General features: G+C 39.2%; 1 protein-coding gene across 1 annotated transcript in view; it reads right to left on the bottom strand.

Moving 5' to 3' along the window:
* GRID1 (glutamate ionotropic receptor delta type subunit 1) overlaps positions 1-14,079 on the bottom strand; it is an 852,065-nt gene that overhangs the window by 205,607 nt on the left and 632,379 nt on the right. The window contains exons 6-7 of the mRNA XM_014519976.2: positions 4,494-4,655; positions 3,269-3,388 (exon numbers count right to left, since the gene is read on the bottom strand). Coding sequence (XP_014375462.1) covers positions 3,269-3,388; positions 4,494-4,655 — 282 coding nt within the window. The remainder of the gene's footprint in view (positions 1-3,268; positions 3,389-4,493; positions 4,656-14,079) is intronic.

The raw sequence follows: 14,079 nt of genomic DNA, 5'->3' as shown, positions 1-14,079 counted from the left end.
TGATAAAAAAGTCAGAATCCCTGCTCAAAGTAACTGTCTGCTGACAATTCTACAGTACTTATCCTGTGAAAAATATCATCTCCTGTCATGGCTCCTATAGATTTCCAGTCAATTACTCTAGAATTCTACTCATTTCTTTACTATTTCCACCTATTTAGTTAAAAGATAAATATATATTTTCAAAATATTTTCCTGCCCAAACCAGTACCTTGCAATAAATAGCTTTCCACCCAGTAACTGTCTTTCAAAAATACATTCTCTTACATTTTCTGCACTGTTTTTCACTTATAAATGTGTGTACATTGTCAGTTGAACACCATCTGTAAATTCAAAAATATTTAATTTCTTTTAAAACGTATTAACACAGTAACCATCTCTTACGTGTACCACCTCATCCTTCCGATTCAAATTAGTGAGTCAGTTTTGTGTTTCTGTCCTAGAAGCATGTCTGAGTAGTCTGGCTTTTGTAATATTCAGAGCATACGAATTTCATCTGAGTTGAGCCAGTTTTGTTTTCTTCTAGTTATTGCAGTATTCTTATGTGTGTTTTAGGAGACTGAAAAAATTATCATGAAAGAGAGGTAGTTAACTGTATTAGTCTGAAGTCAGGCAGGAGGCAGGCAGGGTGGCAACTTAGAGTGTCTATACATGTGTTCCAGGGTGGAGGGCAAGGACGCTTTAATTAGAGGGGCTGTGAGAGCTGCTCTAATTAAAACATCCACAGCATCACATATATGCAGCATCCCACGCTTCAACATGGTAGCAGTGAACTGCCATTGTGAAATGTGGGAATTATGAATACATGTGATGCAGAGACTGCTGGAGTACACTAATTAGCATGCTCCAGCAGACTCTCAGTGGACTCAGTTAACTGAGTCTCCTCCAACACGTGCTAATTAGCATGTGTGGCAGCAGAGTTCCATCAAGTGTATAGGTGCCCTTGTGCCCTTAAAGACTAACCAGTTGGGGGAGGTATGAGCTTTCAGTAGTAGTATTTTTCATATATAGTGCACCTCTGTATATAGAACATACCTTGGTTTTGAAGGAAAACCGGAAGAAAAAGGAAGATCTTTCTTTGCTGTGAGTAGGGAGCCAAGCCTGCTGTCAGCCCCATGCACCAGATGGGGCCAATAGATTGATTGGGAGCACTAGACCCAAGACCACACACTAAAGTGAGCCTGCTCACTGGTTCCAGAGCCATGTGCTGGGTTGGACTCAGTGTGCTGAGCCCAGCACTGCATGCTAGGTCCTAGGCCACATGCCGAGTCCAACCCCATGTGCTGTCTCTGGGGTCGCACGCTAGATCTGACCTCATATGCTGGCACCAGAGCTATGCACCAGATCCAACCTGTGAGGAAACAATGGCAGCATTAATTGCTGTGGCACCCTGAGGCTCAACAATTAGTGCTGTCACAGCTCCCTTGATAACAAATTTCTGGATGCATGGTGATTACTTTTTCTCGCATATAATGTGCACCCCAATTTTCTACACCTGGTTTTGGGGGAAAAAGAACAGTGTTACATGTGAGAAAACATGGTACTTTGGCACATCCTAAGCATCTGACAAAGCAGGTTGTTGCCTGTGAAAGCTCATGCCTTTCTGAACCACTTGGTCAATCAAGGGGATGGTTTAGATTTATACTTCAGTTTACATCCAACAGTGTCGAACCTGTTCTTGCTGATTGACAAGCTTTGTTATCCCAGTTTTAAAGAAGGTGAAAATGAGACACAAGGCTGCTAAGCAACTTGCCCATGGTCAACCAGAAAATTTACAACAGAGCAAGGAACAGAACTAAGGTTCAATGCTCTATTCAACAGACAGTTCTGCCTCCCAACATTATCTTAGTTTTTCATCAGTCAAGTAGAATACAAAGCATTAGGAATGTTCCCTTATTTCAAGCAGAAAAGTTGTAGAACATGTAATGAATTAGACTGAAAAGTAGTTTTTCCCCACTCACTTGAATATAGAGAGGGAGCATTTACCAGTCTAAATTCTTCAGAGACATTGCTGGAAAAGTAGGGTGCTTAATAATTTAATCCTGGAGATTTATGCATTTGCAATGTTTCTGTTCTTTCTGTTATTGTTTTAATGACCACTTCAAGGTCTCAGTTTTCTGTGCACAGCATCACTGATTTCTGAAAATTAGATTCCTTCTAAGTAATCTCAAATTAAGCAATCAACGATACAGACACCTGAAATCATCAGTGACTTGCAAAATAAATGTCAGACAAATTCTGGTAATTTCTGTTGTGAGAAAGCATTATTTTAAAGCAATAATCTAAGTATGTACCTTGTTCTCATGTGTCCAGTAACATAAGAAAATGAATTTTGGATAAATAATAAAAAAATAGATGAATAGTATCATTAAAAACCAAGACATGTGGCAAACTTTTATCTTACATGCCATTCCTTCTCTTTGCTCATGTCTTCTTCATGTAAGAAATACAATGATAATATTAATTTGCAATACTTTAACTGAAAAAAATAGTGCATATTCTTACATGGATATTTTGCAGTTTTCTGCTCTACTCAAAACCCAAGCAAATCAAGTGTTCCTATTTGTGTTCTAACCTTAATTTACAACCATCACCTGCATGAACATTTCCTAGGTAGTTTTCAATCCCACAACAGACTATAGAAGATCACTTTTTGCCAGTTTTATCTTCTACCTCATTACAAACTGCCTCTCCTCTACTAGCTAGCATGGCTATGACATTCCTTCCCTCAAGTATAACATATCCCTTTTCTCCCTTTACTATACCTCCTTTAGTTTTTTCAGCTTTCAGACAAATTCTGAAATATATTTAAAAAACATATCCTATCACTCCAGCTAACCTAATATCTCCTTGAAGAACAGAGACTACACTTTAAAAAGGTTTATGTTCTTGTAATTTATTACCCCAGTTAGTTTCCTTATTAGGACAAGTTTCAGTCATGCCAATTATATCATCATTTACATGAAAATACATAGGGGTAGGACTCTGCCATCTTCACCATTATGCTCTGTCCTTCTGCATAGAATACATTAAGCAATACTGCATATTTGAAAACAATTTTCAGATCTCCCTCCTGACAGTATGAAATTATTTTCAAGGTTTGTGAGAGAAATTAGAAAAAAATTATTTCTGAAGTAAATTACTTCTGTACTGTGAGCAAAAGCACTTCTTGCATTCTTTCTAAAATGACAGCATTTTTCTCCAGATAAACAGATCATGTTCCTTTTTCAAGGAAAAAAAAAGAAGAAAGTAACAAGCTGTAATTCTTTACCCTCCGCACATCTTTGCCAAAGGTTTCACTGTAGCTAGTACCCAATATTTCAAATTGGACAAAGGGGTTGGAGCCGTCTTCTCTGAACTCCATAACACCAGTAAGCCCAGTTATATGACCCTAAGGAAACAAATGTTAGAGATTTTAGAATAGAATAGAACTTAATTTTATAAAGCACCTTTCATGCTCTAAGTCTCCTAAAGTGTTTTGCTAATGCTTGCTGTGAAATTGAATGTGGCAGCCATGATATGCTCTGCAATTGCTCACGCATAGCCTCAGACAAACGAAACTATCTTACTGAGAAAGGAAATAAAGATATAGTTATTGCATGTTTTGAAAAATGCCACTGGACCTTTTACCTGCACAAGGATAGCCACCAGAAAAGTAGAAAGGACCACAGCTGAATCTGAAAACAAAAGAACTTTTGATTTTGTTGAATATAGAGCTAGATTCTGGTAAAGAACATGAACCCATTAAATGTCTGGCCTAAAAGAAAGAGCACCACATATTAGGACAACAAGTGAGGCTTGATGACAAACAAAAAGTTGTTATTAAAACTCTTGTGTACAAGGCCTACTGGGCTTGATTCTCACCTCATATCTTTTTAAAAGCGGTGGAAATCAAAGCATATTCAACCTTGATTAAACTGAACTATGAACTAGAGTTGCCATTAGAGTAGGACAAAACATTTTCAACCAAATAAAATGCAATCAAATATTTTCTTCTGCTGAAGATGATTTTTTTTTTTCATGGAGGCATGTGGGTTTTGAGAAAAGATTCTTCAGAAAAGATTTTTGGTCCAAAGCTCAGTGTGTATTTGAAAGAAAAAGAGTGAGAGAAATAACTGAGCATTTTATAGTAGTGTGAAATCTGAATCAAGCCCACCATAGCCAACACTGCACGATCTCTCTGTGTTTTCTGAAAGCCAATCTATTTTATCTAACAAAAGGAACTTATCCTGTATCCGTGGCCCACCCTGCTACTTACTTACATTGTTATTGTGAAATGACTGATCTACACGTATATAGAGCTATACAGCTAGTCATCATTGTGTCACTTATACAAAGCACATACTTGATAACACCAATAGTTGAACATATATCTTCATGGCAATTCAATTTTGTTTATAATAACTGATGGGTAAATAATTTTAGAGAATTTAATTTCAAACAATACACATTTTTTTAAAATTGTACATTAAGGCTTATGATTCATCTTTTCTTACTTTCTTAATAGTCTCCAACATGGATCGACCTCCATTCCAAGGCTTGGTGGATTTTCTCATGCAGTTCAAGCTTGCCATACTGTGCCACTTTCTGTCCTCCAGTTTTCTATGGAAGGCATTGGCCAGCATAAGCACACTGTCATACAGATAAAGATTAGAAACCTGTAAGCAGTGAAAAGAGTTAAACAATTAGCATTCTTGAGGATTGCTTCAGAAAAATAAAAATGAGTGCCTATGAGGTATAGTAAAACTGGAGTCTTTCACTTGAAATACTCCTGTTCAGGTTGGTAACGATTATGGGTAAATTAGTCAAATTCACTAATGACTGATACTTTGCCATTCATTTAATTAGTGAGGCTAAAGGCTGAATGGATTTAAGTTATCTTCCATACTCATTTTACCAGCTCTCATTGTAGTTTTTGACATAGTAGAGAACAAAGCAGTAGTAATATGCCTAGATGGCACAAATGGAGTAGACAGAACAGCATTGACACCAATCATTTCTCTTGAACAGAACCCAAAACATGGTGAAAGGAAAATTTTCCTCTTCCATTTTCCTGGAGAGAAAGCCTGCAGGGACATCATATGGATCCTTACTGTACTCCCCTTTCTTCAGTATTTACCTGAGATCATTCATTGCAAAGACAGTGAAATTATACAGGTTCCATTACAAACAATACACTAAGGATATGAGACAAAGTATATCTTTCTCCAGAGATACAACCACTGCCATCAGTAATATATCACAATATCTGCAAAAAAAGTAAATATTTGATATATAGCAGCTGGCTCAATCAAACCAGGCAAGACATACCTGATGAAGACTGGCTGGTGCAAACACTTTGAGATACTAATTAGACACGTCCACTCACTTACACTGAAAATATAGGGCCCTTCTATGTGCCAAGCCTACGGAATCTTGTTTAACTCCTCACTGACCTTAAATGTCCAAGAGCATTAGAGATAAGAAACCATCTTTGTCTTCTAGATCATTAGAAAGCTCTAGACTTCCTTCTTAGACAAAGGCCGGCCAACAGTTCTTTGTACATGTGTCTCTCTCTTGCTGATGGAGAAACATTTTCTGGAGGCATGGTCTTGAAAAGACATTTCCTAGAAAATGTTTGCGGTCTAGAGCTCAGTGTACACATGAAGGATAATTCATACTATGTTTCACTGTGCATTCAGAACCCCTCCCCCAACACACACACACATGCATAATGAGTGCATCTACATGTGCTATTATTGTGCCTGAATGAAGTCCAGTGCAGTGTGCACAGAGTTTATTATTCCCATGTGCAGCATTTACATGTGCGACAGGGACCACAGTACACTGAGCTGGCTGGCAAGGGGCCAGCCTGAAATACAGAGCTGCTCTGCCTTGGCTTTACATGTTGCAGAGGGGCTGGGTGGGGCACAAGGGTGCACCAACGTGGAGCTAGCTGACAGACACCTCCTGCACCGCTCCAACTGACCCATGTCACCATCTACACATGTGTTTCAGTGCATTAAATAACTCCACCGTAGGATAGTACTTGTCCCGGACAGTACTATCCTACAGCAGAGCTAATTAGTTTACTGTGGCCTAATAGCACCACATGTGTAGATAGAAATGCTTTACTGTGGAGCTAATTAGTCAACTCCACAGTACAGCACAAATGTAGATACACCTGCTGTGTCTGAATGTGAACAAAGAAATGGAAAAAGGCTACAACAGGCACAAAATGCAGCTATCCACTTCCTCTAAAGTTTAGGCCACTCAGAGTTCCAGCCCTGCAGCCAGCTTACTATTTATGCCAGTTTAATCCTTTGTTTCAATCTTCAAAGCAAGTAATGTAGGAGACCTCAGAAGATATGAAAGAAAGCCAAAATGTAAATACCTTAAATCTGGCCTTTTATGGCTTTTTCACATAATCATTATACTAATCCCTGTTTATGTTCGGGGTTTGGAGTAGTTGCCATACCAGGATAAACGAAAAAGGCTAGGACTGTTCAGTTTGGACGGCTGAGGGGGATTATGATAGAGGTCTATAAATCATGAATGGTATGGCCAAAGTGAATAGGGACCTGTTAATTCCCCAAGTCCCGGAATGCTAAAACTAGGATGCACCTAATGAAATTACTAGAAGACAGGTTTAAAAATAATAAAAGAAAACACTTTTTTATGCAGCATGTAGTGAATTTATGGAACTCACTGCCACAGTAGGTTGTAGAGGCAGATAACATAAGCCAGATTTAAAAAGACAAATTCATGGGTGATAGATCTATTCATAGCTATTGAATAGAACAAAGATGTTTGCTCTGGCACCTCTAAACAAATTATAGTGGATGCCAGGGAGGATACTGAGCAGGAGATAGATCATTTTAGATATATAACAATTCAAGGCTCTCTCTCTCTACAGTATTCACTTTTGCCACTGTTGGAGACAAGATACTGGGCTGGATGGACCACTAGTCTGACCCAGTAAGGCATTTATATTTCTGTGTTTAACAGGATACTTTAAAATAGAAACTTAAAATAAAAGTAGAGACTCCTTAAAAATTTGATATGCTTCCAAAATGCCAATGGACATTATTTTCTTCTTTAGGCTCTATGAAGTAAACGTCTTTAGATAAAATGTAATCTTAATTAACAATATATTTACAAATCTACTAAATTATTGTATAATTACAACTAACCTAGAATCTCCTTGAGGAATACATTTCCTACAGAGCCCAGGACTAAAGTAAATGGTAATTAAATACTCCTACTTGAACATTTATCAAAACAAAAATGTTATTATTCATGTACTTCAAGCCCCAGAAAAGTACAGAAAAAGCAGATGCATTTATATACTTATGACTATCAGTGATGAATCATGGAAACATGTTTTCATATTAAAAACATACAAAGCCTACGAAGTACTACTGGTGAGTAAAAACCTCTCCCATATTACACTATCCCTAAGCAAAGTCATCTCCTTTGCTTATGTTCTGCTACACTTAGCTGGAAAGAGGCCACAAAAATAGTCTTTTGTCAGGTTTCCTTTCCTGAGTAGTTAAACAAGTGAGTGTTTAAAGAGGTAATGAGAAATGGACCCAGGAACCAAGCCCCTGGTTTGTTGTCTTTTTACATAACTCTTATTTTCATCAATTGCATATGTGTCTATATTGTTCATTTTTTTTAATAAACAATGTTTAAAAAGAGCAACCATGGGAGTCTGCTATTCAACAGTGTGCTCTCTTCCTCTTCTGTTTTCAGCTGGTTTCCACAACAGAACCCTGCTCACTCAGAAAAATAAAAGAGTTTACATACGTAAGGAAAAGTGCCATTTCTAATGTGCCAAAGTAAGAGTCTCTCAGTTCCCTGGTAAAGTTCATTTTACACCCACACTTTGCAACTGACAACTCATTGCAAAGTCTCCTTGGAACTGCCACAGAGTAGAAACATGTTGTGTTTTCTCAGTTTTGTACTGTTGCGTTCCTGTTCTGGAAAATTACAGCCCCATTCTCAGAAATACTTTCCCTAGTTAGCTATTTAAGAATGTAGGGTACAAACATGTCTCACCCACTTGCTCCTCTTTCCTCTTTTGATTGAAATAATATATCAAAAATCTAATGGGACCCAGGTAATACTATATTTTATTCAGTAATTATAATCAGTCCAGATAACAAAGGACTTTGGCCCAAATACTAGTTATTTAGACCTCCAACTCCTATTTACATATCTAAGGGTATGTCTCCATGGTGTAATGATCCCCTGAAAAGCAGATGCATAGCAAGATTATTCAGCACCTGGAGCTGAATAGGAGGAGGAGGTGGAAGAGGAGGAAGTGGGAAGAAGAGGAGGAAGTGGGAAGAAGAGGAGGAGGGCAGGCTGACTACTGTAGATGGTGGTGGTGGGAAGTCTTAAGGTATACTGAAGGCAGTTGATACTGCTGCTGTTGCTACTGTACCAGCTTTGGCTCAGGCAGCAGTAGCCCTGTGACGTTGCCTCCCTGGGAGCTGCACCTAATCTCCCATCTGTTCCCTCTCACCCCAGATATTCTATTGGGTGCAAGGCTGTGCCTGCTGTGACAAACTCTCTGGAGCATCATTGTGTTCATTCCATTCACCTCCTGCCCTCCAAGCACATTGCTGGGTGCAGGGCTGCACTGTCTGGCAGGGCAGGGCTGCCCCTGCTGCAGCAGACTGCTGGTGCACAGCACCAGACCTAGACTCATTGAGGCCATGATGATGGTAATGATGATGATGGTAATACCAAAAACAACCACCATTTTCAGGCCCCTTTCTGTCTGAGCCCTGGGCAGCTGCCTGGACAGCCACCTGGTTTGCCCATGCTTGTGTTTGGCCTTGCTTGTGGTGGGGAGGGTGGTGATTCTGGTGCCCCCTCACAGTCAGCACCCAAGGCTGGTGTCCCTCACCCCCCATCCCTTCCAAATATGCTACTGCTGGAAAGATATCTGAAATGTCCCTGTATGACCTACCAGGTGTTCAATATCTCTGCATGGCAGTACAATGTACTGTGCTGATATACATTACATATAATTGAAGAACCAAGCCTTTGTGACCAGATATCTAAACCAAGGTCTTCTATGATACAGTGCAGAACAATGAACACTTTGTCACTAGCCTGCTAACTTTTTAGCATGACCCACAGAATACTTCCTTAATTGTATTGCTTGTACAGATTAGTGACATTCTTCTTTATCATTCATACTTTTAAGCAGTTGTCTTACTGATATGGCAGCAAAAGAGTTATCGACAAAAGTGAAAGTAATTTATCTGCGGCTACCCATTTTCATTTCTCTGGGAAACTATCTTAATACTGAAGAAAATATTGTAACCACGCAGTAAAAGGATATATTCTGGTACTCTGGTTCGCCTACATTCAGATTCTACTCTAAAACATTACTTCATAAATATGTTATATTTTTATCAAGAACTCTGCGATGTATGTTACGTTACTCTCATGAGGTTTCTCTACTTTTACACACATGCACACACTATTGACTACACTCTCACAGGCAACATTTTTTAAAAGTAGTTGCAAGTACAGAATTATTATTGCTGATGCACAAGCTAAAAAAGAAAGCAGCCTGCCTTCAGCCATCCAAATCAATCTTATATATTAGAAAAACAACACTATTTTTTCCTTGTAAACCAAAGAGATTTGGCGTGGAAGAGAATGAACAGGAAACTGGAAGCCCACACTTTTCAGGGTAGAACTGTACTTTAAATTTCAATCAAGCATGGGTCATATAATGTTTCTATTAATGTTCTTCTATGACATGCTGCCCTTGTTTAAAGTACAGAAGAAGCATAATTTAGCAGACAGTTACCCAGGGCACTAATAATAACCATCTAATCCTAACAGCTGTGGGCACCAAAATGGCCCCACAGTATGCCAACCTTTTTGTGAGCCACCTGGAAAAAGACTTCCTCAAGAACTGTACCATCAAACCCTTGCTATACTTAAGATATATCGATGACATCTTCATCATTTAGACTGAAAACCTGAAATCTCTGATTGAGTTCGATCAGAAATGCAACAATCACTATCCTTCCATCTGACTTTCTCTAGAATACTCCAGCACCAACATCTCCTTTTTAGACACGATGATCAGTATCCAGAATGATAAAATACAGACCATGTTATACAAGAAACTCACAAACCAACATATATATCTGCACAGAACTAGTAATCACCCTAAACACACCAAAAAAGCTGTGATATACAGCCAAGCCCTCAGATACCACCGAATTTGCACTGAAGAGAACACTCAAGATTGCCACCTCACCAATCTTAAAAAGGCTTTCACCCAGCAAGGACACTCCTCCAGACAGATAGATCACGCATTTGAAAGAGCCACCCAGATACCATGTGAAGAACTGCTGCAGTACAGAAGAAACCCCCCCCACAAATCGCACACCACTGGTTATGACATATCACCCCTCCCTCGAACCCACACAGAAAATCCTCAAACAATTGCAACCTGTACCAGAAAGAGACCCTATTCTTAAAGAGATCTTCCCAGAGCCACCCATCCAAGCCTTCAAACAAGCACTGAACCTCGCTAACCTCATCACCAGAAGCAAACTTCCTCAGGCCCAGAACACACCAAATGGATCCAGACCATGCCATGACAAGAAATGAAAAACCTGCCAACACATCTCCACCACCCCCACAATTACTACACCCCACAATAGAGCCATCAGCATTCCCAGATATTACAGCTGTACCTCCAGAAATGTAATATATCTCATCCAGTGCACCAAATGCCCTGATGGAAAATACATAGGTGAGACCAAACAACAACTGCGCAACAGAATGAATGCATACCAGAAATCTATCAAAGGTAGGACTACCCAATTAGCTGTGGGGGCACATTTCTCACAAGAAAACCACTCTCTCTCCAATCTTTCAGTCCTGATCCTCAAAGGAAACTTACAAAACACTTCCCAGAGATGAGCCCATGAACTTCACTTCATCAACCTCCTGGATACTAAAAATCATGGACTAAATATAGACATTGGATTTATGACATTATAACCTGCCTGACCTCTGACTCCCCAGGTACTTCTCCACTATTCATCCCCCTTCTCTCCCCACAGCCTGTCTCTCACCCATTGACTCCTCAATCTACATCTTCAATGACTGTCTATCTTGTGTGCATACCAGCTCAGCCTCTGGCTTCTTTACTTTTCATTCCATCCAGGAAGAGCACACACCAACTGCTGAAACTTCCTCTGCCTGACAAAGGGTTTGTGAACCTGAAAGCTTGCTTAAAAATTGTTTTCCAACTATTTAAGTTGGTCTAATAAAAGATATCAGATTCACCCAAAGAACCTTGTCCATCTAATCCTAACGTATTTCAGAATAATAAAAAGAGAAAAAATACCTGAACATCAGTGTTAATATACAACAAAAGAAACTTCCTGCCAGCCCCTAAAATGGTAGCAAGTTTCACTTGGGAAAAGTACCAAAGTGGCACTTTCAATCTTATGTCTAATCTCATACCATTAGTGCAGTGATTCTCAAGTTTTTTAGACTCAAGGCACCCCTCATGAGACTTGAGACACCCCTTGGACAATGCTAGCTCTTGTTTTCACTCCTTTTTTGACTATAGAAAAATTATAGAGCAATTCTTCTGTTGCAGGGAACTCAAAAGACCACAAGACGTCAGAATCTTTTGAATTTCTATTCAAAATCTCTGAGCATATTCCATGAGCATGCATGTGTGGTTTGTAGTGCTGCAGACCCATCTGCAGTGCTCCAGACCACAGGCACCACACACAGAGGTATTCACTGCACTGCTAATTTGCAGTGTGGTGGAGTTTTTTGTACACCAGGAGACCACAGTGTCAGAAAAACCCATGCCAGGTAAAAGCAGAGCAGTTTACATGGTGGCAGCATATGCTGCCAGAAACCAATGCCTGGCTGGCTAGAGTCACACTCCAGCTGCTGACTCCATGCACATGGATCACCACTGTTGTAGCCCTGGGAGGCCCCCAGATCCCCAGGTAAAGCTGCTGGGTCCAGCCCAGGTGCTGCCTCAGCCTCCCCTATCCCACCCAGGGAAACTTGCTGTGCACCAGAGCTTATGTGCAGGGGCATTCCCTGGGGACACCTAGCAGCGGCACAAATATGTGCCGCTGCTAGCTGTCCCCAGGGAATGCATGTTCTCACTAGCAGGGACACACCCTCTGTGTTTATTTTCTGAATCACGTTTGCTAACATTGTCTGACACAACATGTGCTAACATTAGGTGCTAATATTGTGTGACACCCCATGGCACCCTTGAAAGGACCTCAAGGCACACTAGTTGAGACTCCCTGCTTTAGTGTGTGGCTGTATGGGCACAACATTCCAGAATTCCAAAATCTAATTATCACATTAAAAATTAATATATTTAATAGACATCTCTGTACTATATGAATAATCCAACACGATTCTAGAAGCAATGTTTCCTGTTACTGTCAACTACTAAAATATTCCTATCTTGTTTTTACTTTTATTTCTTTTTAGGTAGAAAGGGTAAACCTTTCAAATATGCTCCTCTAAAAACAACAGTCTTTTCCACCTGAATTCATAATTTTATATGTATAGATGTGTATATATCATAATTTTTATATATAAACAATTTCCTAGAGAGAAAAAGTAATCAAAACAGAATGGATTATCTCCAGTTCAGTTTTACTTTGCCTGGATACAATGTTATTCTCATTTTCCTGGCAACACTGTGAGTTTGCTGCAAATTCCAGGATAGTGATGCCATGTAAGAGAAGTGGGGGCCATCAAACAAAGTTCATTCATATTTTTCATTTCAAGTATAGACACAAATTTCAATTTACAACTAACTATAAAATAAAACCCATGGGATAAAAGAATAGGAACTCTAAAAGGGAATTTATGTAGATGCCTGAATGATCAATAACACCCTTTGGCTATACTCCTGGCAGTCTCAAACATAAGGAAATAGGAAATTCAGAAACTAGCCTTCAAATAATAAGCATGGATGGTAGAAAAGAAATCCTTAGAAGAAAACAACGTGATGGACTTGTTTCCCTTAAGCATTTTGAAATACTTCTAATTTCTCCTGGTAACATTCATGAGAGGAGAAGGAAAGGATATTTTTGTAAGAGCAGAAATTCCTTCTTGTAATGAAAACTTCTAGAAGATGACAAAAAAGTTTTATTTATCTTTTTATGGGGATAAAATAATTTCAAATTTCAGTTTTTCTTTCACTTTCCAGCTAAGATCTGCAAATACTGAAGTTACCTAATGCCTAGCAAAATTCAAAGACATAATGACATTCTTTTTCCTGTACCTGCTCTCTGGATGGCAACCATCACCATACTACATCTGTGCAATAATGTCTTAACAACATAAATCCTATCAATAAGTACATATTGGAATGTATTTTATACCTGTAATTCTTACACCCTCTTATGATTTATGCTTTAATTGTTTGGGATCTTGTTTCTTTTAAAACGCTTTTCACTGAAGCAATGGGAGAATCTAGAATTTTGAAAAGGGTGGTACAGATGGTGAAGTGCACTATTACATATAAAGCAACACATTTTTCTTCAGTTAAAAATAAACTAGGAGCTTTAGTAATATGCTGGGAGCCTAGCACTGTATTATTCAGTTTAATACTGAAGCAAAAACAAATATAATTTCATTGGAATGAGTTAAAAACAATCTGTGGGGCTGTGGGATAGGATCTTCATTACTAGGAACAGCTAACAGACAGCAGAATAGCAGAACAAAGGATAACTTGATTGGTGGAATGTCAAGATCATTAAAAAGAAGGTCAATAACACCCGTGGAATAACAGGTTTAGAAGGGATTAGATAGATTATGATGAACCATGAATACTCCCTCAGCACTGTCTGACTAGAAATGCTGCTGTCATTGCTAGGTGGTTGGTTTTAAACTTTGGGTGGTCCATAAATCAAAGTGGGGGAGGGGGAGTGCAAGTTCAGTAGTGCACCCCTCCCCCCGGATCTGCCTCTTCACTATATAAACAAAAGCCTCACAGTTTGCCTTCAAAAGGGACCTTACTTGTGTGCCATAGAAGTAACTCCACACAAGGAGGGGAGCAGC

Source organism: Alligator sinensis, unplaced genomic scaffold, assembly GCF_000455745.1.
Source record: "Alligator sinensis unplaced genomic scaffold, ASM45574v1 scaffold94_1, whole genome shotgun sequence".
Classification (NCBI taxonomy): domain Eukaryota; kingdom Metazoa; phylum Chordata; order Crocodylia; family Alligatoridae; genus Alligator; species Alligator sinensis.
Note: the sequence above shows the minus strand (reverse complement) of the source record. Positions and strands in the feature narration are given on the sequence as shown.